Source organism: Actinia tenebrosa, unplaced genomic scaffold (assembly GCF_029948245.1).
Source record: "Actinia tenebrosa isolate PJP-AT-01 unplaced genomic scaffold, QUT_ActTen_1.0 PGA_scaffold0__85_contigs__length_37466705, whole genome shotgun sequence".
Taxonomy (NCBI): Eukaryota; Metazoa; Cnidaria; class Anthozoa; order Actiniaria; family Actiniidae; genus Actinia; species Actinia tenebrosa.
In genome coordinates this window covers 12,104,258-12,126,631 of record NW_028292569.1, presented here as the reverse complement: position 1 = coordinate 12,126,631, position 22,374 = coordinate 12,104,258, and the positions used below count along the sequence as shown (strand labels likewise).

Genomic DNA, 22,374 nt, shown 5'->3' with positions numbered 1-22,374 from the left:
TCCATTGCTATCTCCACTGGTATATTATTTTGAGCACAAAGCTGAGTTTATTTGAAATGACCGGGTGTAACACTTTTTAAAGTGTTCAGTAATTTTTCTCAATGATGCCCTGCCTCCAGTATAACGTAATTATATTAAGCATCAGAAGAAAATCATCTGGAATAAGAATCACGTTCTTACGCCCTTACGCTTCGTTTGGTTGTTTTTAGTAAACGGAAGAAATAAAAAATAAATAAAAAATAAAAATAAAAAAACAAATCAAGAAGGACAGTTATCCTTAATCGTTTTGACTCGATATTAAATCAAGTGGTCCAATGATTACAACGAAATAACCATGAATTTCATTTTAGCATCATTTGATTGGTGCAATCATGCGCTAGAATGGAAGAAAACACTTTTCATTGATATTTGGTTTCGAGAAAGAAATTCCACATGCATAAAACAACGAATCATGAAAGTGAAATACATTACCTATTCAAGTATTACATCATTTTGATCCGCTAATGCTTTAATCTTTTGAAACAATGGAGGCATCTCTAGTCCTATGGATTTCACTGATCATCAATGTGTTACTTGTGAGCAGGACGCAGGGTGAGTATATGTTTGTTTACTTTCCCAGAAACATTGCTTTATCTTACAGGAATATATATCCATTTTGCTAGTACATTATATTTTTATATTTTTAATATTTCCTGGTTGAATATTTTAGGTGCAGCTCGTTTCACAGTAGTTCCACCAAGTGTTTTGTATGTGTCTGTAGGAGAAACCGCTAAGCTCGTGTGGGATTACAGTGTGGATAACAGGATGGAGGAGTTTAATGCTTTTTCACCAAGGTGGATGTTCTATGCTGATAATGGCAATACGTCTATAATCGCACAAGAAAATACATACAACAATTGGAAATGGAACATACAAAACGCTACATGTCCTGCTAGACTACTGAACCCTGTTCGAGTGAGTAAAGAATCAACTGCTACACTAGTAATCCATAATGTTACTCTGGCTGATAGTGGTACGTATGGATGTGTTCTGATGCTGGCAACAAGAAGCCCCATAACAAGTAAAGTTAAGCTCGTCGTAACGTGTAAGTTCAGATATTTTAGATGCTATACATCTCCGATTATTAGTAAGATTAGTAAAATGATACATATATCGTGATTTTATCGAGTTTCCACTATTTTTTTCCATCCATGTATGAATTACATCAAGCTTTCGTTTATATTTGCTTTTTATTTGTTTACATCTTTTTATAATTTTTTGTTGTTGTTTTTTTTTTGTTTTTTGTTTTTTGTTTTTTGTTGTATTCATTTTTATTTCTTCAAAAGAAAAGTTTTTAGTTAGTTTGGTTTGCTGTTTCTGCTTTTGCTTACTTTATGGATCATTTCTCAATGATAATAAGGTGTATTTATTTATTTCTTTTTTTCTTTCTTTTAGCACGATCAATAATCTGGATGTATTTTTGTACTTTTTTAGCATGAGCAATAATGTAATCTCGCAGTGTTTTGAATGGGTTTCGTTCTTCTCCTAACAGCTTCTCCTAATATCACGTTAAACCCTTCCTCTTCAAAAATACGTGTAAATGAATCGGAGGGATTACTTATCAGCTGTTCAGCGGTTGCAATTCCTGAACCAAACGTCACATGGCTAAGATTGATGGATGGTGGCAAGTTCCGTAAGAACCAAGGCGTGGGAAATGTAAAAATTAATATATCAAATATCACAAGAAACGATGGGGGGATATATAATTGCTGTGCAACTAACAACCCGAAGGAGAATCCAACCTGTAGAAGTACAGCAATATCTGTCCAGTGTGAGTTTAGTACATTGATTATTTTCTCAACCTCTGGATTTAATTGTATAGCCGGTTCTTTTGTTATTTGCTAGTACGAATTTGTATGTTGGGTTATCCTAATAGATCATGAAATTATTAGAAGGTATATATTGGAAGAATCAATTCGTTCTCTTCGCAGACAAACCAGAAATAGATGTAGTCCGGTCAAATGACACAGTTTCTTCATATAATGGTGGTAAAATCAGGATATACTGTTTGGCCCATGGCGTGCCCTCTCCTATATTCACGTGGTATGATCCCCGTAATCGATCAATAGCTACAGGATATCATACTGTTACTGGCGGTAGTCTCTTGAAACTAGTAACCATTGATGCAGGCAGCTATGAGTTGTACAGGTGTAAAGCAGAAAATTTACTTGGTTATGATGAACACTTTATCAATGTCACCCAAACAGGTTTGAAACATTTATTCCTTTTAATGGTTTTTATGGATCTTTTCTATGCGAAATCACAATCTTCGAAAAGTTGTTACGAAAACCAAGTATGTCAAAAATTACACAAAAATGTTTCTATATTTTTATAATCGTAGAAATGCATGATGATTGAGGACGCGCTCATTGTAAGCTAAAATTGTGGATGAGCCTCGCCCGTGGAAATATGAATTTTAATTCATCATTTTTATGGTTTATCATTTTATTTATGGTATTATATATTCATCAGTGCCAACTAACAGCTACAAAACGTGATAAGGGCTCTTTTAAAAATTGTGCAACTACATATTCCGTCTGTAACTATGCACATGGGAAAAGGAATAAATCGTGATTTGGTATCTTTCAGCTCTTCCTACTTCTATGGTACCATCGGAAAGTACACGCCATGCACTAAGCTCGATGTCAACAGTTAACCGAGGTATGTAAGCAAATGTAACAAACAACCAACCTAGAAAAACGGACAGTCAAGCAAAATCTGAAGAACAGAAAATGAAATGAAAACTTAAGAATTCAATTTATAAACGGGTGTTAAACGAGTATCTTTTTGTTTGTTTGTTTGTTTGTTTGTTGGTTGGTTGGTTGGTTTGTTTGTTTTTTTTTTGTTTTGTTTTTTTTTTTGTTGTTGTTGTTTTCATTTCGTTGTTACTTTAGTTCGTTGTTGTTTTTCGTTTTATTCAGGTGTTTTTTTTTTATTTTTTATATTCCTTAAGTGATTTTGTTTGAGCAAAGCGATTTTGAAGTGCATAAACAAGTAACACCTAACGAAAGAAACTGACGTCAGTATGTCGTTACGCTATCTTTCGCTAGTTTTTAATTGTTTATACTTTTTTGTTAGTTTTATAGTTAATTAATGGAGTCAATCAATCAATCAATCAATCAACCAATCAAACAAAGAAACAAACAACAATAACAAAAAACACAATCCCACACATACACACAAAAACTGAGCTGTAAATTCAATTATGCCGACTTATGCATCTATAATTTTTTGTCAGTATCTACGTCTAAGTCGATAGACATAAGTTCAATAAGTTCAACCAATGTAGTACTTTCAACACCAAAGGTACAACAAGGTAAAAGCTTAATCAAAAATAATTTCCATTCAGGTGCAAATTAAAAAATAATAATAAAAAATAATAATAAAAATAATAATAAATGGCCGGTATGATACAATATACAATTTTTAAAAAAATTTATATTCGGCTCTTCCTTCATGTTAATTATTTTTCCTTTTATAAAGTTGTTTTCTTCTTTTGTTCCTATTCTGCTTTGCATATTCTTCATTTCGTATGTGTTTACTGTTCTCTTTCGTTTTTTCTTTCTTCTTTCTTTGTCTCTTACTTTCTTTCTTATTAAATGCGAACTTCCATTTTTTTCCTCATTTTGTTTATATTAACTATTTTCTTTTATTTCTTTTTTTCTTTCACTTAAATTTTCAAATTTCTTATATTTCTTATATTCATTTTCTTATTCATATTTTATTTGTGTTGTAGGCAAGACTAGCAGTCCTCTAGGAGGAGACAATAAAATGGGCAAAAAGGATATCCTTTTATTGGCAGCAGGTGGAGCAGTAATGTTTGTCTTGATAACGATAATTATTATATTTGCTGTAGTGATCTATAAAAAGTACAGGAACAACAAAGGTATACTATATATATTATCATTCCTTATTGATGTTATTTATATGTGTATAGGTTATATATATGTATTACGACCATCACTACCCGTACGGAGCTCTTCTGTAATGCTCTTCTGTTTTCTCGATGCCCTTTCCTTTATGTATTTTATTCTTGTCCCTCTTGGATTCTGTTTCCTTACCCTTTTTCATTTTTTCCAATCCTTAATTCAAACATCCTCAGTAAGAAACAATTAACCAGTCATGATTAGAATAACCTAATCATGCAAGTCATAGGCTTAATACAGTCAATTCAAAAAACCTTGTCGTCGACTGGCTCAAGCCTACGCGACTGGACCGAAAGGAATATGGGTAAAAATCACTGAAGCGGTTAAATATTCGTTCTGAATTGATTGTTCCCGCTAGTAATAAGATAATAATGGCGAGAAACAATCCATCAAATGCATGTCTTTGGGTTTTAGTCCATGGGCCCGACCCATAAAAATAGGGTGGTCAGGCTCACCTGGAGGGACAAGCGCTATCATATATTTTTGGAAACCCTGAAACCTGTAGTTTCCGAAAACGGATGATAGCAGTCACAAATGAGTAGCTTTATAAGGAATATCACGTGACAAAGTGACATCACTGCTTTATATTGTAATATAAGGAAATGTACTTGAATAAATGAAGGTTTAAGGAAATCGGTACAAAAAAGCTATTTTAAACATAGATTCATGACAAAGCTTTCGCTGAGTTACAAATTTAGACTTGGCAGCACGACAATGTCAGTCAAGCGTGTTTTGAGGTGGTTTCTATGGCAACAGCCAAAGTATTGTGATTATTAGCAAAAAGCTATGTTTATGGTCAATTTAAGCTATCTACTGTATTTGTTTCATTGCCAAGTGATGCATTACAATCTATTTTAGCAATTTGAGATAATTGGTGCCAAGGGATTTATTTGATTAACAGAAATCTTAACAAGCCAAAATGGCCGCCATCTTAGATCTGAAATCTTCTATCCGCCATCTTGGATCTACCATATGGAGTACCTCTCTTCACTTCTGAAAGACAAAACGGACATTAAAAACCATTTATAGCTGGAAAGGGTTGATGGTTTCTGATTCAAAGCTTTACCTTAATAATTCATCAGCTATCAATCCTCAGCTTCTTCATCTGAAGTTTCTTCTTGGTTGTCAGCAGGACCTTGTTCGTCCTCGTCGTCATCCTCTAGTGGACGGTTCTCGCAGGTCAGGAGTCTGCACATGTCGGTGCACTTTAAACCGTTGGTAATACAAGTGCAACTGGGAGCACTGCATGTCTTCTTACAAGTGCAAGAAAGAAATTCAAGAAGGGCTGCGGGAGCTGGATCTCCTGTCATCCATTGATATGACAAACCGCCTTCACCATCTAGAATCCAACCATGCCCAACTGGGGAGGGAACTTGAGGGCAGGCCTGTAGACTTCTCCTCCATATTGCAGCCTGATAGTTAGCGCGTTGTGCATGAAGTTTCAGACAGTCGGCACATGGGGGGAGTTGATTTGAGCTAATCTTTCCTTGTCTTGCACAGAAAAGTCTAAAATGTAATAATGCATATCAAACTATTAGCTATTGGCTTCTATAGCAATTCTAAAAATTCAAAAGTTTAGAAAACAGAAAGAATTCTCATTATTTACCTATAACGCATCTCATTGACATCCGATGTTCCGGTGACAGAGCTATACATGGCGCACGTAAATTCCTGGATCTTGTCAAAAAGACCTTCTCCGAGCTGCCAATGCATGCCAATTTCTTGAAAAAGATTAACAAAGGCCCTGTTTTGGCTGACAAGTTTAAGTGATTTGACTTTTCCTTTTCCAAAAAAAGCGCTCACACTATCACAGCCCATAAAAGCATGAAAACTGGGAAGGGCTTTGCACACTTTGCTGCCAACCGCTTGACAAACTTTCGAGATGTCAACATAGGTTGTTCTTGATTGCTTTGTGGTCTTGATAAACAGAGGAGAAGCAATGAAGCTCTTAAGTGCCAGAGAGATAACAAGAACTTCGGTGTCTTCAGAAGATATAACAACGGCATATCCTGCGTTTGCAGCGTGCAAGGCATGCAACAAAATTCTGGTGTCAGCTTCTTCGTGAGTCGATTTTAAATCTTCACGTATTCTTGAGCCAGTAGATGAAATCTCAAAACAAACTTCATTGTTTGTAACAAATAGCTTCTTCCCAGACAACTTCTCTCTGAATCTATTTTTTTGCCACTCTTCACTTATGAACTCGATGAGCTGTGACTTGTTGTCGGAGCTGAGCAAAACTTTGCGCCATTGATGTACGCGATGATCTGGTTTGATGCTTCTAAATTCGTGCCCCATTGCAGAGCCTCGTTTCTCTCGTTCTGCAGTCTTTATTGACTCTTCCTTGTAGACATCGAAGACAACATCAATGCGTTCACTGTCATTTCCTTCATTCAGGGTTATAGACATGATCGTGTCTGCTATTTCAGCGAATGTTTTCTGATCGCCTTTGAGTTTTTGAACAAATGCCATCCCATCTATTATCAGTGCGCAAGGCTTTGGTATAGTGTCTGCTGGTGGAACAGTTTTCTTCAGCTGGTTTGCAAGTGATGCCTTGTTCTTTTTGCGAATCGATCCATCTTCAGAAGCCAGGGCCCAAGGTAATGGCCCCAGGGGATGACATAGCACGTCACTGATTTTCAACTTTCTGTACTCCGCTATTAGTATGAACTGTGCAAATAAAGCGCGATCTGCCTTGATAACCACTTCCTTTCCCGACTCTTTACGAACTCTAACCTTCTTCGATAGATCTGCAAACGTCTTCAATTTTTGTTTCTTTAACGTGTCGTGAAAATTTATCACAGGTGGGTTAGATTCGATCCTTTCTTTGCTGAATTTCTTAAAGGCATTCTCTCCTATTGTCTGAGCGTCTAAAAGGTCATTTTCGATGTCAGATGTTGCAAGTTTGCCAGTGGATAGACAAATGAGCTCTGACGCATCGCCTTGGAAGGGATTAATCCAGCTTTCTTCGATGAGTGCAATTAACGACTTCACGTCCGATTCATCTCTAGATATTCTACTTTGCTGCAAGTCATTGTGCTGGGCTGTTGATGCACTCAAGTGTAACATATCCTTAAGGTGGCGCAGAAAGATACTGCGGTACTCAGCTATTAGGTAGTACTTGCTGACTGCCGCAGGCTTCAGGCTAAATCCTTTAGTTCCGCCTGGCGTTTGGGTATCTTTGTTAACAGTTTCTTCACAGCTTTGATCCACTGCTATCCTACCAAACGTGTTGTGGTCTCCAATCTGTACCGAGAACCCCCCTGCTCTAAGATAGGCTGCTACATCTGGATGTTCAGTATCAAGATGTGACATCTCTGATAAATACGCAGACAAATATCGTGCATAGTTTATGTTATCATATGAGAAACACCATGGGATCATCTTCCTCACACAGGTCAAATGCAGTTCCCAGTTTCCTTCACGTGATGCGCGCAAAAGTCCAAGGAGGATTTCAATCAACTCAATATAAGACATCCAAAACCCTGATAATTTGCCGTTTCGAGCACGTAGAAAGTCCATGTACTGTTTGAAGAGGTCGCCGAACTTTTCATGGGAGGGACTTGCCAAGTGTTGCTTGAACTCTTTCTCGCAGATGTCATTATATAATGATTCAAACTCTTGATAAACATCTTCTATCAGATCCTTAGACTCTTCGTGGTTTGCTGCTATCCAGGGTCTAAATCCTTTCCAGACTAGCCTCATCATTGCCTCATACATTAGCTTGTGAAATCGTACGCCACGGTTATATCTGCGGCCTTCCATTACTCCAGATAGAGACCCCTCTGCTAGTACCCCAGATTCAACTGCCAAGTCTCTCAGGCCAGCGTCTTGAAATCGCTTTCCAATGATTGAGAGCAACGTACAGCACGCATGGAATACGCCCATTCTTGACACAATATTGCTGAATTTATCAGGATGCTTCCATTGTATTTCTATGGCTTTAGCGTAAAGCGCCTGATCAAATACAAGGACGTTGGATTTTAGCTTTAGTGTGTCCTTTATCCTCAATGACCTTACTAGTATCTTGTGTACTGTCGACATGTCAGTAGCTGGCGCGTCAATTGTTGGAAGATATCCGATGTTATCCTGTGATACATCGACCTCGTCGCGCACGAGAATGTTAAAGCCTGTCCAGCCACTTGCGCGTTGCTTCTCTTTAGCGTGGAGACGGACCAAGATCCAAAGTAGGTTTTTCTTCCAAGCTTCTTCAACGATTACTGCAGACGTAACATCGATGTATGACCTTGAGGGAGGACCACGGCGCTCTCCTGCATTGTAAGGGGCAATCTCTGTACGGGGCAGATAATCTATACTTCTCTTTTTCGTTCTCTTTATCTGCGTGTTTGCTTGAGGTTGAGGATACGGACCAAAATGTCGTGCCTGCACAGCAATGCCATTAACTCTATGTGAAGTTCCAGCTCCAGACAAAGTCTCTTCCAAACGGTCAATATTGTCCCATGCAAGAGTGGTACTGATATGAGGACGAATAGATTCTGGCAGTGGAACTTCATTATCAGGGGTCTGGGCCAACTTTTTCAGGCAGAGTGCCGTATTCATTTCCTCGATCTGAGAATAGGATATGCCATGTCTGCATCGATTAAGCATTTGAATGAGTTCAACATTGTTTGTCAAAGTCTTCACTGCATACGGCAGAAGAACTTGCTTAGGAGGTCTCTGCTTCCCTTCAGTTACAGCATATACGATGTCTTGACCAAAGGAGTTTACTAGGCGTTGAATTCGCTGGGGGTATTCTACTGGTGGTTGCGTGTTCCCGGTCAATAAAGTATAGAGGACAGTTTCAAGTTTTCCAGGGAGATTGACTGCATATTCACAGAGGTCGCTTGGCTTGGGGGGCCAGTGGCTCTCTATTTTGTGGCTTCTAACTGCTTCACGAATATCTAACCCGGCCTCTTTGATCGTCGCATCACTACCACTACTCGCTTCTCTCTTTTTAAGATGCTTGGACAACTCAAGACACTCTTTGGCGAGGTGCACTTTTGACAAAGTTGATGGAATGATTGTCAGTTTATTGTTATTTAAAAGATCTTCAAATTGTAATGTTTCTCCAAATTCTGCTTGGAGTTTGCGTTTAAGGTTTTTAGCGGGGGCCTCACCTGAAATGCCTTTTGCGCGCATAAAAGAGAGTAGTATTTCTTTTAACTCGACCATAGTGATTAACCTCGGATTTTCGAGCAAGTCTGTTCGTATATATGTGAATAACTCCTCGAATGCCTCGTTCATTAAATCATCACATTGTCCTTCATGATCAACAGTGTTTTCTATGTCAGATTTCTTTTCGTTTGGTGCCCTGGTATACTCACGGTAGCAAGACCTGTGATACCATGCCTCTGCAGCTACCAACTCGCGTGACACTTCTGCAAGTATTCTAGTGTCATGTTTCGTGATGGCGGCTTCCCTTATTGACTGATCAGCGCGTAGATCCCTGCATTGTGTGAGATTATCTCTATTTCTCGAGCCCTTTTTGTATTTATCACTTTGACAGAAAATGCATTTTTTCTCGTACACTCTACTTTTCGGGTTGGAGCTCTCCCGAAAAGATTTTTCTCTTCCGTCGTTTGGATTTTCTCGCTGACTGTGTTGAATATTAGAGGACGAAAGTTTGTCTAGGTCTCTTTTCATTGTAAAGATACTACGGCATTGCCGATGGTAGCTTATAGGAGGGATTTCATTTTCGCAATAGGAATTTTCCAAATCTAACAATAGTTTAAATTTGCGGATTCTTGCGGCGCTTAGAAGAGATTTCCAAGATGCTTCATCTTTAGGCGAGCAGAGTTTCTCGTCAAACTGGTCACAACAATGGATTATGCAAGTCTCAATTCGGGGACGCTTTTCCTCAACATCTGTTTTTTAGGAAACATTAATTAAGAAAAGTGTAAAGTTCAGTAAGAAAGCAGGGAGAAATAAGTTGAAAGAGTGAAATATATTCTCTCAACAAGCGGTAAAAATTTTGAGCCGAACATTTCGCTAATGTCGACAAACGTCAACTGTAAATTCAAAGTTTTCGTCCAAAATCGATATTATTTAAGGGTTTCTACTCTATTTCAAGTTTATTTATTAAAGAAAAACCCTTTCTGGGAATAAAATGATGGAAAAATAAGTGGGATTAGTGGTATGTCTCCTAAAAGGGAAAAAGTTTTGAGTTGAACGTTTTACTAATTCAATGCCAATCTCTCATAAGCTGCAAGTCCACTGTGTAAATTTAGCCAAAAATTAATGTTATATCAAGTATTGTTACTCTATTTTATGTGTTTAGTATATAATCAGCCATTCTGTATAATATTTTGTACTTAATTACCTTGAAAACAGATTCAAATTAATGTTTTTGTAAGACAACTTCAAATCACTTACCATGCACAGAAGCAGCCATCTTGGATTTTACCCATGATGCATTTCGCAATGTGAATATTAAGTTTCCCTCAAATAGGAAGTTTAAGAATTATTTTCGAAGGTTTCTGAACCAGATTATAAAGTTTATATGTTTATTACTTATAATTGTCATAAAAACGCAGGTTTGAAGTTTAGGAAGTACGTTTACATTATTTTTAAAGTAGAGCCTCGCTTCCATGTTAGAGCAATAATTTTTAGATTTTCTATTTGCAAAAAAACTACTAAAGCTACTCCTTCGGGATTGCTATCAAGAGAATTTGGTAACTCTTTCGGATGATCTTTCATGTCATATAGCTCAGCCTTTGTCCCTCTGAGTGAGCCTCAACATCCCTTCTGGCCCATGGACTATTTAGGGAAAGAATGCAAAAACATGAAGGCATTAAAAAAACGTCTCCCTCATCCCTTCCCGCTCGCCTACGAAGGTTCGTGCTGTAAACCAGGCATAACTAGTCAGATAAAATTATGGAGTCAACTCGGCTTCAATGATTGCTATCCAGAGTTCCTTTCGGTCCAGTCGCGTAGGCTTGAGTTGGTCGACGACAACATTTTTTGAATTGACTGTATATAGAGGATATTACATGGGCGCTTGGAGATACGAAATTTATCTTCGAGTGTTGAAAAGATCTCTCACAAGTGAGCGCAGTATGTTTTGGCTTTTTCAGGCAATTCTTTCCGTGTATTTTTGAATAGCCATCGCAATGGTGTTATTTTCACGTGTGAAGATATCAATTTTAAGAAATAGAGAAAAATAGATATTTCATTGGTAATTATATAATAAAATTATTTACCAACTGCAAGAACGAATTTTATAGCGCAGGTTAATTATTTATATCAGCAGATACAAAAGAACAACCAGGGGAAAATGAGTACGTATTCATGTTTTGATTTGTAAACTGATTATATTCGGAAGACGTATATTCTTAAGAACTAAAGCCAATTCCGTTGACCTAAGGATGCCTTCTTCGCCTCTGGAGGCTATAGAAGATTACAAACCCATATATGCAAGTGTTGATTTGTCAAAAAAGAAGAGAACAAGAGAACAAGGGGACATACCAATCCATGCCCAGGTAGACAGGAGCAAGAAAGAGGTATGAAAAAGATGCTAGAATAGAATATTATCACCATATTTTTATTGGTTTTACAATAGCTCATTATCGAGTTTTGTTTTGTTTGGTTTTTGGTTTTTGGTTTTTGGTTTTTGGTTCTTGTGGTTTTTGGTTTTGGTTTTTGGTTTTGGTTTTTGGTTTTTGGGTTTTTGGTTTTTGGTTTTTGGTTTTTTGGTTTTTGGTTTTTGGTTTTTGGTTTTTTTTTGGTTTTGGTTTTTGGTTTTGGTTCTCTGGGTTTTGTTTTTGAGTTTTTGGTTTTGGTTTTTGGTTTTTGGTTTTTTTGGTTTTTGGTTTTTGGTTTTGGGTTTTGGTTTTTGGTTTTGGTTTTGGGTTTTCGGTTTGGGTTTTGGGTTTTGGGTTTTGGGGTTTGGTTTTGGGTTTTGGGTTTGGGTTTTGGTTTTGGGTTTTGGGTTTTGGTTTTGGGTTTTGGGGTTTTGGGTTTTGGGTTCTGGGTTTTGGGTTTTGGGTTTGGGTTTTGGGTTTGGGTTTTGGTGTTTTGGGTTTTGGGTTTTGGGTTTTGGGTTTTGGGTTTGGGTTTTGGGTTTTGGGTTTTGGGGTTTTGGGTTTTGGGTTTGGGTTTTGGTTTTGGGTTTTGGGTTTTGGTTTCTGGTGGTTTTGGGTTTTTGGGTTTTCTGGGTTTTTGGGTTTGGTTTTGGGTTTTTGGGTTTGGGTTTTGGCGTTTTGGTTTTGGGTTTTGGGTTTTGGGTTTTGGGTTTTGGGTTTTGGGTTTTGGGTTTTGGTTTTGGGTTTTTTGGGTTTTGGGTTTTGGGTTTTGGGTTTGGGTTTTGGGTTTTGGGTTTTGGGTTTGGGTTTTGGGTTTTGGGTTTTGGTTTTTTGGGTTTTTGGTTTTTTGGGTTTTGGTTTTGGTTTTGGTTTTTTTTGGTTTGTTTTGGTTTTGGTTTTTGGGTTTTGGGTTTTTGGTTTTGGTTTTGGGTTTTGGGTTTTGGGTGGGTTTGGGTTTTGGGTTTTGGGTTTGGGTTTTGGTTTTGGGTTTGGGTTTGGGGTTTTGGGGTTTTTGGGTTTGGGTTTTGGGTTTGGGTTTTGGGTTTTGGGTTTTGGGTTGGGTTTTGGGTTTTGGGTTTGGGTTTTGGTTTTGGGTTGGTTTGGGTTTTGGGTTTTGGGTTGGGTTTTGGGTTTTGGTTTTGGGTTTTGGGTTTTGGGTTTTGGGTTTTGGGTTTTGGGTTGGGTTTTGGGTTTTGGGTTGTGGGGGTTTGGGTTTTGGGTGTTGGGTTTTGGGTGTGGGTTTGGGTTTTGGGTTTTGGGTTTTGGGTTGTGGGTTTTGGGGGGTTGGGTTGGGTTTGGTTTTGGGTTTGGGTTTTGGGTTTTGGTTTGGGTTTGGGGTTTTTTTGGTTGGGTTTTGGGTTTGGGGGTTTGGGGGTTTTGGGTTTTGGGGGTTTTGGGGTTTTGGGTTTTGGGTTTTGGGTTTTGGGTTTTGGGTTTTTTGGGGTTTTGGGTTTGGGTTTTGGGGTTTTGGTTTTGGGTTTTTGGTTTTGGGTTTTGGGTTTTGGGTTTTGGGTTTTGGGTTTTGGGTTTTTTTGGTTTTTGGGTTTTGGGTTTTGGGGTTTTTTGGGTTTTTGGGTTTTTGTAGGTTTTTGGGTTTGGGGTTTTGGGTTGGGGTTTTGGGTTTGGTTTGGGGTTTTGGGTTTGGGTTTGGGTTTTTGGGTTTTGGGTGGGTTTTGGGTTTGGGTTTTGGGTTTTGGTCCTTTTGGGTTTTCGGGTTTGGTTTTGGGTTTTGTTTGGTTTTTGGGTTTTTTGGTTTTGGGTTTTGGTTTTGGTTTGGGTTTGGGTTTTTTTGGTTTTGTTTGGGTTTTTTTTTGGTTTTGGTTTTGGTTTTTTTTGGTTTTGGGTTTGGTTTTTGTTTGTTTGGGTTTTGGTTTGGGTTTTTGGTTTGGTTTTGGGTTTTGGGTTTGGTGTTGGTTTTGGTTTTTGTTTTTGTTTTGGGTTTGGTTTTGGTTTTTGGTTTGGTTTTTTGGGTTTTGGTTTTGGGTTTTTGGGTTTTGGGTTTTGTTTTGGGTTGGGGTTTTGGTTTTTTTTTGGTTTTGGTTGTTTGGATCGTTACAAGGATCTACCGATTCGTAATAAAGATTTCTTTTCAGTTTGACATTCTTTGTCAAACCAAGGGTTTACCTCCTTGATTCTTCAATAGTTTTGGAATATCGAAAACCTGCTTTAATACTTAGTTCCTGAATAACATTGGTAAATTTTTTCACACGTGAATTTATATTTGTTTCATCTATGATATCCTCTGAGAAAATATTCTCCAGCTTTGCAGCATAGTCTTGTTTAAGTAATTGAGGAATTTTTGATTTTGCTTGATCATTTGAGGTTAATTTCTGGTGTGTACCTGAAATACAATCTATGTTATGTGCTTCAGGTTGGGTATCTCTGGGTCGCCTAATATTTATGTTATATGATAGTTGGCAGTGGTCTGAAAGGTGTGGTTTAAGATCATGTACTTTAAAATAACGAATGCCTTGTAATAAATTTTGACTGGCAATGACATAATCAACGAGGCTACTGCCATTGCATTGATAACAGGTTCGCTTTCCTCTGCTATCTCCAGTTGTTCGACCATTTAGTATTCTAAAGTTATTTTCGGTACAGAATTCTATCAATTCTATTCTATCTGAAGATTGTCTCACGTTTGAAATGTCAGATACATAATCCTCGGGTAAAGACTCACAGAAAATTTGACTATCTTCATCATCTATAATAAATTCTTGTAAATTGCCAGTTCTGGCATTAAAATCGCCTTGAATTATTATATCTCCTTTGCTGGATAGCCTAACAACATCATTTTCTAAATCCGATAAGTAATCTTCTCCTACCTAGCATAATTGTATAATAGAGAAATTTAATACACACCCAATTGAAGTAGGTTTACATATCCTCCATTTTGGATTTAGAAAATTGTACTTTTATAACATGTATATCGTCCCCTTTCTAATACCCATGAGGGAAGGTTTTTGTTCCCACCATATGATTGAAACATTATTTTTTAAATAGTAGCGTTAATTTTGTATTCAAAATGATTTGAGAAAAAGTAATGTGCTGTAGCTACTGCTGCTACGTTTGAAAACCACCTAAAAACGCATAGAGTTATTATTAGAAAATTATTAGGGTGAAGGATGCGTAAAAGTTGTGTAACTTAAGCTTTGAATTTCTACAATAATCATCAATAAATTGAGAAGTTATATTTTTCACTTCGAAAAGCGTTTCACTCTCTATCCAACCACATACCTCGAAGTCGGTCAAAAAACTCGCCTCTGCTTTCTTTTTTCAACTCACTACTCGGTGGTTTGGAAATCGAAAGAAACACTCTTTTCCGTGCTTGACATATAACTACAAATTGAATTCAAAATGTAAAAAGAATCAATAAATTCAAATTTGACTATATTCATTTACGTCAATCCCTTACCAACCTTAATTTGTTCCCCTTTTTATTCCTTTTCCGTTTTACAACTGTTTAGAAATGTTTTTAAAATATTTTACTGTTCAATATGTAGAAAACGGCTAGGAAACAAGCTTTATACTATATTAATGAATTTGCTATATACCTTCCTTATGTTTTGTCATCTACGGATTTATTTCATATAATATATATATATTTAGGCACTGCCTAAAAGTGGAGCTCCCGATACGCGAAGTCACAGGAAGGCCAATTTGAATGAATCTGAAAAGTGAAATAAAATCGGGGGAAATTTTTCAAATTTTTAAAATTACAGATGAAGATAACGTCTCCCATAATAAAAACCATGCAGTGAAATCGAATCGAAATGCACTACATCGTTTTCTTTGCGCGAGTATACTCTCGTACTTAGAATTTTTGTACATAACTAAAAACCAGCCCCCTCAGGGGCTAGTTTTGTTCTTGGAAAATTCTTTGGCAAAGTTTCCCATGGACGATATTTTTAAACTTTTAATTCCTGGTTAACTTTACTTAAAAAACGAAAGATAACTACAGATAATCCAATACAATATCAGGTTTAGTGAAATTTACCTTGGATGTCTTTCATCGAAATCGAAATTTTGGAGATTACGGATTTTTTTAGGACAAATCAAGACTAAGCTTAAAACAAACTTGAAAACTGGTCAAAAAAGGTGAGCAAAAAATAAGCTTACTTACTTCTTTTACATAACGATGTTTGGTTTTCCTTAGGAATTTTCATGTTCTTATATGAACCGTATTTTTACCGCAATGAAAATCAAAAAAACAAATGCTTTGGTAGCATCACGAGATAGAAAATTGGCTGGAGGTCATTATAAACTAACTAAACTTTTGAAATGAAGGTCCTGAAAATAGTTTTCTTATCCTAATTCTTCATTAAAATATTTTTATTCCTCTCATATATATATACTCTTTAACTACTTTTCGATAAGCTTGTAAACTTAAAGTGCCTATCACCCTTCTGACAATATTCACATTATTAATTATGGGGTAAGATGTTGAATAACACTAAAAATATATATAGTTTAAGGTTTTTCCATGCCATATGCTAATGCTGTGGCGTATGAGGAGTAATCATTTAATGTACAAAACACTACTGGTACAGATAAATTAAATTTGAAATACGTCATTGTTTTCCCCATTGATCTTAAAGAAATGATTGCAAGTTAGTTTTCCCATAGAAGCCGGTGTTTCGAATCACGAGGAACAACAAATAACCATAAATGCCTCCTCATACGTCACAGCAATAGCATATGGCATGGAAAAACCTTCATAACTTCAAGAAGCCGCACTCAAACTATGTAATTTTTTCGGGTTATTCAAACATCTTACCCCATGTAGAATCAATACTGAGAATATTGTCAGAGGGGTGATAGGCACTTTAAGCTTCCTACATTTTGAGATTCTATTTTACAAGTTTTCACCTGTTTTCATGTGTGAAAAGATACGGAAATCAGATCACGAACTACAAAAGTTTCGAAAAACAAAGTTTACATTCATTTAAACTTGACAAGAACAACTGAGACAAAATAGAAAATAATGCAAAAAGCAATGCAAAATACAAAAAAAACAATTTTCTTTGTCAGTAAATTGGCATTTGTAAATAGGTTTTTAAGGTCTTTATAGAATAACATATATCTCAACCACAACAAATTAAGCTCATTTTTATAATCATACTATAGCTCAAAAAGCTCAATAAACAGTTGAATATTGGTGTGATTTTATATATGTCATTCAATATGTAGAAAGATATATAAAACTATTGAACGAAAGTCAAAATTAAAGTATTTTTGCCATAATAACAAAACAGGTACACTTTTTTCGATCGTTTGCCATTCTAGTTCGTTGCTCTTTGGCCGGTAATTTTAGCAATGTTATTTAGCTATAAACTTTGCCACACATCTCTTGGATTTGTTTAATTTGTAGAATTCAAAAAGTTACCTCGCTGATATGTAATCCTACTAAACAGTTTTTTTTAATTCTTCAAATGGCTACTTTAAATCATGTAAGAACTACGACGCACTCTTACTACGATAACAAAACAAGTACACTTTTTTTTTTGCTTGTTCATCATGCTAGTCTGTTGCTCGTTTTTCGGTAATGTTGTGCTATGTTATCTACAAATAAAACAAAATAGAAAATGTCGTAACCCCTATCTGCACACTGTGTCGAACGAAGTCTTTTCTTCCATGATTTCTTGCATGATTTTTTGTTTCGTTTTTACAATTTTACACACACACACACAAAAAGATAGTTAATTTAATAAAACTGGTCATGGTCCAAGTGACGTGTGATTTGAAAGCACGACCAATCAGAAACGCGAGGTACACCTGGCGGGCGACACTTTTAGCGTTACGCACAGGGTTCCCATGCGATGACCACGAAAACTGAGTTTTAGTTTACCACATTCTATACCTATGGTGCTCCGCTCGCGCTGGAGCTCCGCTATTATCGTAGGCAGCAGCTCAATGATACAATATAATAGCAAACATATATCAATACCTTGTATTTTTTTTCTTGTTTGACAAAGTATGCACCATAAAGGGTCCAATAGTTATCAAAGGTTCTACTGGAGAAGATGCCTTGTTTATGTGGAACAAAACGGACCAAAAAGAAATCCTTACTGCCAGCTGGGGAATAAGAAAGGGCAACATCCCTGATCCTCAGTTTATCAGCGTTAATTCAAATGATGGAAGGGTGTACATAAACGAAGATATTGATGCGGCATTGAAAAAGAGAGTAGAATTTATTGGAAACTTGACAATAGGTCGTGCTTGGTTCGTGTTGAAGAACCTTATTGTCAATGATACTAAAGAATACATTGCAAGCATCAGTGACGATGTATCTATAGTTCTACCATATTATGTGCACCTAATGGTTGCAGAGAAAGGAAAAGGTAAGCCATACACTCTTTTGGGAGTAACATAACTTATTTATTTCATATAAACTTCTGATTCCTAACTTCTAATTCCCTAATCCACATAGACCGTATTTTCCTTTAGGAAAATAATACGATATACATATTTATGCACATTTGTTGTGAAGTGTTATCGCCGGGGTGAGTGTTGTGTTGAGAAAGATATTGCTGGTGGTGACTGACATTTGGACAACCTGAGCTGGACTTAGTCATTTCAAAGACTTTCTGTGGTTCAAGTCTTCGATAAGACTACTCTCACCTGGATGATCACTAACTTCTCAGCAAACATCAACGCCTGGGTTCAATGTTATGAAGCAAAATATATTCTTTGTAGTATTTCGACAACAATGCGATATGTTGGTTATATTGTTAGACATATTCATAACTTTGTTCTTAAAAAATAATTGATACATAGTCTATTATACTACACATGGTTATGGGCAATCGATATCAGATGGTTTTTTGAATGTCAATAATTATTTACCATATTCTTAGTCAAAAACTAATCCAACGCTGTCTTTTTTAATTAAAACCTAGCCCCAAGTAGTGACCTTATATAACCACGAAATGTTAATAGGAAATCAGGTTAGCTATTTATAGACGAACCTAGACTGCTAGGTTTACTCCGATGAAGGACTAACGTCCGAAACGTCAGTTTCATTTTTACATACCATACGGTGTTACAAATTATCTATCTATCAACTCTCTAGACAGCTTTTAAGACACACTGAATCGACTTATTATTGAGCAATTAATTCATACAAATCAAGCAGATCTCGCAAACCTTTAATGATTAAAGACAATCGTAAATCGATCTTGAATATAGCATAAGCACTTGTTATGTTTGTTATTCATCATTCTTCAATTTTTCCTTAAGTTATTAAAGTTATAGAATTATTTACTTACATATTCTCTCTGTTCCACCTTATCAACCAACCAACCAATTATAAACCAACCTTCAAGTCAACAAAGCAACCAATCATTATTTGTTCATACCACTACCACTACAACAACAAATGAGACAAACAGAATAACTCAAACTAAAAAATAATATTATGCTGCACATACCTGCAGTGATCATGCGTATACCGCTGACCACTCTCGTGAAGAGCGGCCATTTTTCCCGTTACTCCATATCTCGTATATGTTCAAGTACAAATATGTCGAAAATATGAATCAAAGCTTGCAGATATAAAAAAAGGGGGAAAAAAAAGTCCACTACCTAGAGCTAAGCCCAGACAACCGGTAAAACTACAAGGATCTCGCGCGATATTGTTTTAATTATTACGTTTTCCCTCGACAGAAAAGACAACAGAAGGGCCTTCTCCAACCCCAGAAACTACAGCTGCTGCTCCGAACATTACACGTAAGGCTTTGATAGCTTCAGCATACATAAAATTCTAGAATACCGATATACAGTTATAATATGCATATATTATAGCATCGCAATTCACTCTCAATAGTCTCTTATATTTTTAAGACGACAATATTTCATAGTATTGTCGTTTCAAAATTAAGGGTTCTCATTGGCTAAAGCGCGACGAAAATGAAGGCTTGAGCTTGAGCTTGAGCTTGAAGCGAGCGCGTCAAATTTTTACGCTTGTCTGTTGCTTGCGCCATAGCGCGCACTCGTAAGGAGAATTTCGCTTTTGATCAAAGAAAATCGGTCAGGTTTTTTTCTTTTTCGTGTGTTAAATTCTTTAGAATCGCGATACAAAACTAATTACGATTTTGAAACCACAATAGCACGAAATATTGAAGGCGTTGGAAGAAAATATATTCGGTATTGGGCGGAGTCGCGAACTCCCCACTAGCCGTCAATGTTTCGTGCTATTGTCGTCTCAAATCGTAATTAGTTTATAATATTCATTTCAGTACTACATGCAAGCGTATTTGAAATACCTATAATTGTCTTGTTTAGAAAGTTCTTTTTCTAAATTATTAATTCTTAATATTGTCATCTTATATCATTTTAATGTGCATAACTTTCTTCTTTATTTATCTTAGTCTTTAATTTGTACCTTTATGATATTTTACTCTTCTTTAGTTTATTCCAGATACCTTTCCTAAAATAGTGTTTTTGCATCAGTTCCTTAATTTTGTTAGTATTGCATGAATAGTTTAACAATAGATTGTTAAACCTTTTTTGGCAGGCTGGAGTCAATCGCGACTGTACGGTAGAAAGGAGAGAGAGAGAGAGAGAGAGAGAGAGAGAGAGAGAGAGAGAGAGAGAGAGCTAATTATCACCAAAGTACGTCGCATGTCAATGACATCACTCGCCTGTATATAAGGAATCAACAGTCTGAATAAACGCACATTATAAATGTGTACCTTATTTTATTTCTTTTATTATTGATATAGGAGCACCAACAACTAAAACAACTACAACTTCGAACATTACAAGTAAGTTCAATAATAAGTAATGACGTTATATTAATATATAGCAGCATTTGAATTTATAACGTTTAAGACTTGCATGAATATAATTTTTTTTTAAATACCAGTTATTACTCTGCACATTCATATTTATACTCTTATGTTTACTCTCTGTATTCCTGAAAAAAAAAAAAAGCATTCAATAATTGCTCTGAAATGGACTGGCAATATTACGTACAGATCGATCACACATTTTATTTGAGTGGAGATAATTTTATGAGGCAGCTTTGGTAGTAGGATATAATTGTATATGCTTTTTGAAAGATATATTGATAACTCAAAATTTGAATTCACCTTTGTCTGCTGCTAGAAAAATGAGCTAAGATGAGCTAACCATTCGAGTAGAATGTTATACATAAGCTGAAGGTTTAGAGTGTCGAGTTGATTTGTTTTGTCACGAAAATAAACTTTGTTAATACAATAACAAAAAGTCAAAATAAGACAAGGATGCTTGTAATGAAGCCGATGGCGTATTCTAGTACAAGCAACCTTTCGTATGTTACAAATTTAGGGTTATGTGGTAGAAGAAGAAGAAGAAGAAAACAATTCCTTACATTATTTATTTATTTTAATTTGCTGCTTCTTTTTTCGTTCGATTTGTTTTATTTTTGCGTTTTTCTAAAACACTCGAATGCGGCTCATCATGATTTTATGTACAGAATTATAGAGTAATCAATGGATATAAATGATAATTAAAATAGGTTTCGCTTAGATGAGTAGTAGAAAACAATTCCTTACATTATTTATTTGTTGTTTCTTTTTTCGCTCGATTTGTCTTGTTTTTGCGTTTGGCTGAAACACTCGTATACGGCTCATCTTGTTTTTAGCCTTCATTGTCTTACATTTACCGTCACAGATAATTAACAGCATGTCCATGAACCTGATACACCGTGGTAAATAAAGAGAAAGAGAGGGGGAGGGGGAAGCTATGAAGCAATTTTGTTTAAAAAAACTATGGCTTTTTTTCATAAGGGAACTCAAACTTATTATTTTTATTTCTGTACTCTATTTAACTTTTGATTAACCTAACTATTTCTCTTTTAAGCACCACCCGAACCGAACTCGTCCAACATACTAAGGCACATTAAGGGTTACATTATATTAATGGGGATTGCACTGGTGATGTGGCACTTTTAAATTTAGGTAAAGGCCGCACCTAATATTAAAAAATAATATACTGTTTATCGCTGTTTATTACAACTTGAATTCGACTAATTTCATTTATTACTACTTCAATATAATTCCAAGCTTTAAAAATAATTTCATTTTATTTTATTTTCCAGGGTTTTTGCTTCCAAAGAAAAGGTGAAGAGAGTCAAGTTTATTTTTAAATAATTAAAATTTCTTATTTATAATTTTTTTATTTTTAGATAATTAAAATTTCTTATTTATAATTTTTTTATTTTTAGATAATTAAAATTTCTTATTTATATTTTTTTTATTTTTAGATAATTAAAATTTCTTATTTATAATTTTTTTAATTTTTAGATAATTAAAATTTCTTATTTATAATTTTTTAATTTTTAGATAATTAAAATTTCTTATTTATAATTTTTTAATTTTTAGATAATTAAAATTTCTTATTTTTAATTTTTCTATTTTTGGATAATCAAGATTTCTTATTTATATTTTTTTTATTTTTAGATAATTAAAATTTCTTATTTATAATTTTTTAATTTTTAGATAATTAAAATTTCTTATTTTTAATTTTTTAATTTTTAGATAATTATAATTTCTTATTTTTAATTTTTTAATTTTTAGATAATTAAAATTTCTTATTTTTAATTTTTCTATTTTTGGATAATCAAGATTTCTTATTTCTAATTTTTTAATATTTAGATAATTAAAATTTCTTATTTTTAATTTTTGATATATAGATAATTAAAATTTCTTATTTTTAATTTTTTAATTTTTAGATATTTAAAATTTTTATTTTTTTATTTTTTTATTTTTAGATAATTAAACTTTCTTATTTATAATTTTTTTATTTTTAGATAATTAAAATTTCTTATTTTTAATTTTTTAATATTTAGATAATCAAAATTTCTTATTTTTAATTCTTTAATATTTAGATAATTAAAATTTCTTATTATT

General features: G+C 35.1%; 3 protein-coding genes and 1 long non-coding RNA gene across 7 annotated transcripts in view; 3 read left to right on the top strand and 1 right to left on the bottom strand.

Moving 5' to 3' along the window:
* LOC148913511 (limbic system-associated membrane protein-like) overlaps positions 1-22,374 on the top strand; it is a 73,244-nt gene that overhangs the window by 27,442 nt on the left and 23,428 nt on the right. The window lies entirely within an intron of this gene.
* On the top strand, positions 337-11,467 carry LOC148913518 (opioid-binding protein/cell adhesion molecule homolog). The gene is made up of 9 exons (XM_089025771.1): positions 337-591; positions 710-1,084; positions 1,532-1,810; positions 1,971-2,246; positions 2,629-2,700; positions 3,278-3,355; positions 3,776-3,925; positions 11,209-11,239; positions 11,326-11,467. The coding sequence occupies exons 1-9, from the start codon at positions 525-527 to the stop codon at positions 11,465-11,467; spliced, it is 1,470 nt and encodes a 489-aa protein (XP_088881897.1). The 5' UTR covers positions 337-524.
* Positions 17,036-21,617, top strand: LOC148913517 (uncharacterized). 4 transcript variants are annotated; one of them, XM_089031091.1, is made up of 5 exons: positions 17,072-17,823; positions 19,148-19,210; positions 20,206-20,247; positions 21,326-21,423; positions 21,564-21,617. In XM_089031091.1, exons 1-4 carry the CDS (start codon positions 17,517-17,519, stop codon positions 21,415-21,417), a joined length of 504 nt encoding a protein of 167 aa, XP_088887217.1. In that variant the 5' UTR covers positions 17,072-17,516; the 3' UTR covers positions 21,418-21,423; positions 21,564-21,617. The 4 variants fall into 4 exon arrangements, with proteins under 4 accessions (XP_088887214.1, XP_088887228.1, XP_088887223.1 ...); XM_089031097.1 differs by lacking the exon at positions 21,326-21,423 and having other exon boundaries at positions 17,068-17,823; positions 21,564-21,600; XM_089031088.1 differs by lacking the exons at positions 20,206-20,247; positions 21,326-21,423; positions 21,564-21,617 and adding an exon at positions 19,998-20,149 and having other exon boundaries at positions 17,036-17,823.
* LOC148913512 (uncharacterized) overlaps positions 20,294-22,374 on the bottom strand; it is a 25,127-nt gene continuing 23,046 nt past the window's right edge. The window contains exon 3 of the long non-coding RNA XR_016119951.1: positions 20,294-20,399. This is a non-coding gene — a long non-coding RNA (uncharacterized LOC148913512). The remainder of the gene's footprint in view (positions 20,400-22,374) is intronic.

What these genes read in the sequence shown, in the direction of transcription:
- LOC148913517 (XM_089031088.1), top strand. Translation starts at nt 17,517, where the DNA reads ATGTGGAACAAAACGGACCAAAAAGAAATCCTTACTGCCAGCTGGGGA. An exon ending in GGTTGCAGAGAAAGGAAAAG is followed by an intron (nt 17,824 to 19,147) that starts GTAAGCCATACA and finishes TTCCCTCGACAG; the next exon opens with AAAAGACAACAGAAGGGCCT. An exon ending in TGCTGCTCCGAACATTACAC is followed by an intron (nt 19,211 to 19,997) that starts GTAAGGCTTTGA and finishes CTTTTTTGGCAG; the next exon opens with GCTGGAGTCAATCGCGACTG.
- LOC148913518 (XM_089025771.1), top strand. Translation starts at nt 525, where the DNA reads ATGGAGGCATCTCTAGTCCTATGGATTTCACTGATCATCAATGTGTTA. An exon ending in TATCAATGTCACCCAAACAG is followed by an intron (nt 2,247 to 2,628) that starts GTTTGAAACATT and finishes GGTATCTTTCAG; the next exon opens with CTCTTCCTACTTCTATGGTA. An exon ending in AACACCAAAGGTACAACAAG is followed by an intron (nt 3,356 to 3,775) that starts GTAAAAGCTTAA and finishes TTTGTGTTGTAG; the next exon opens with GCAAGACTAGCAGTCCTCTA.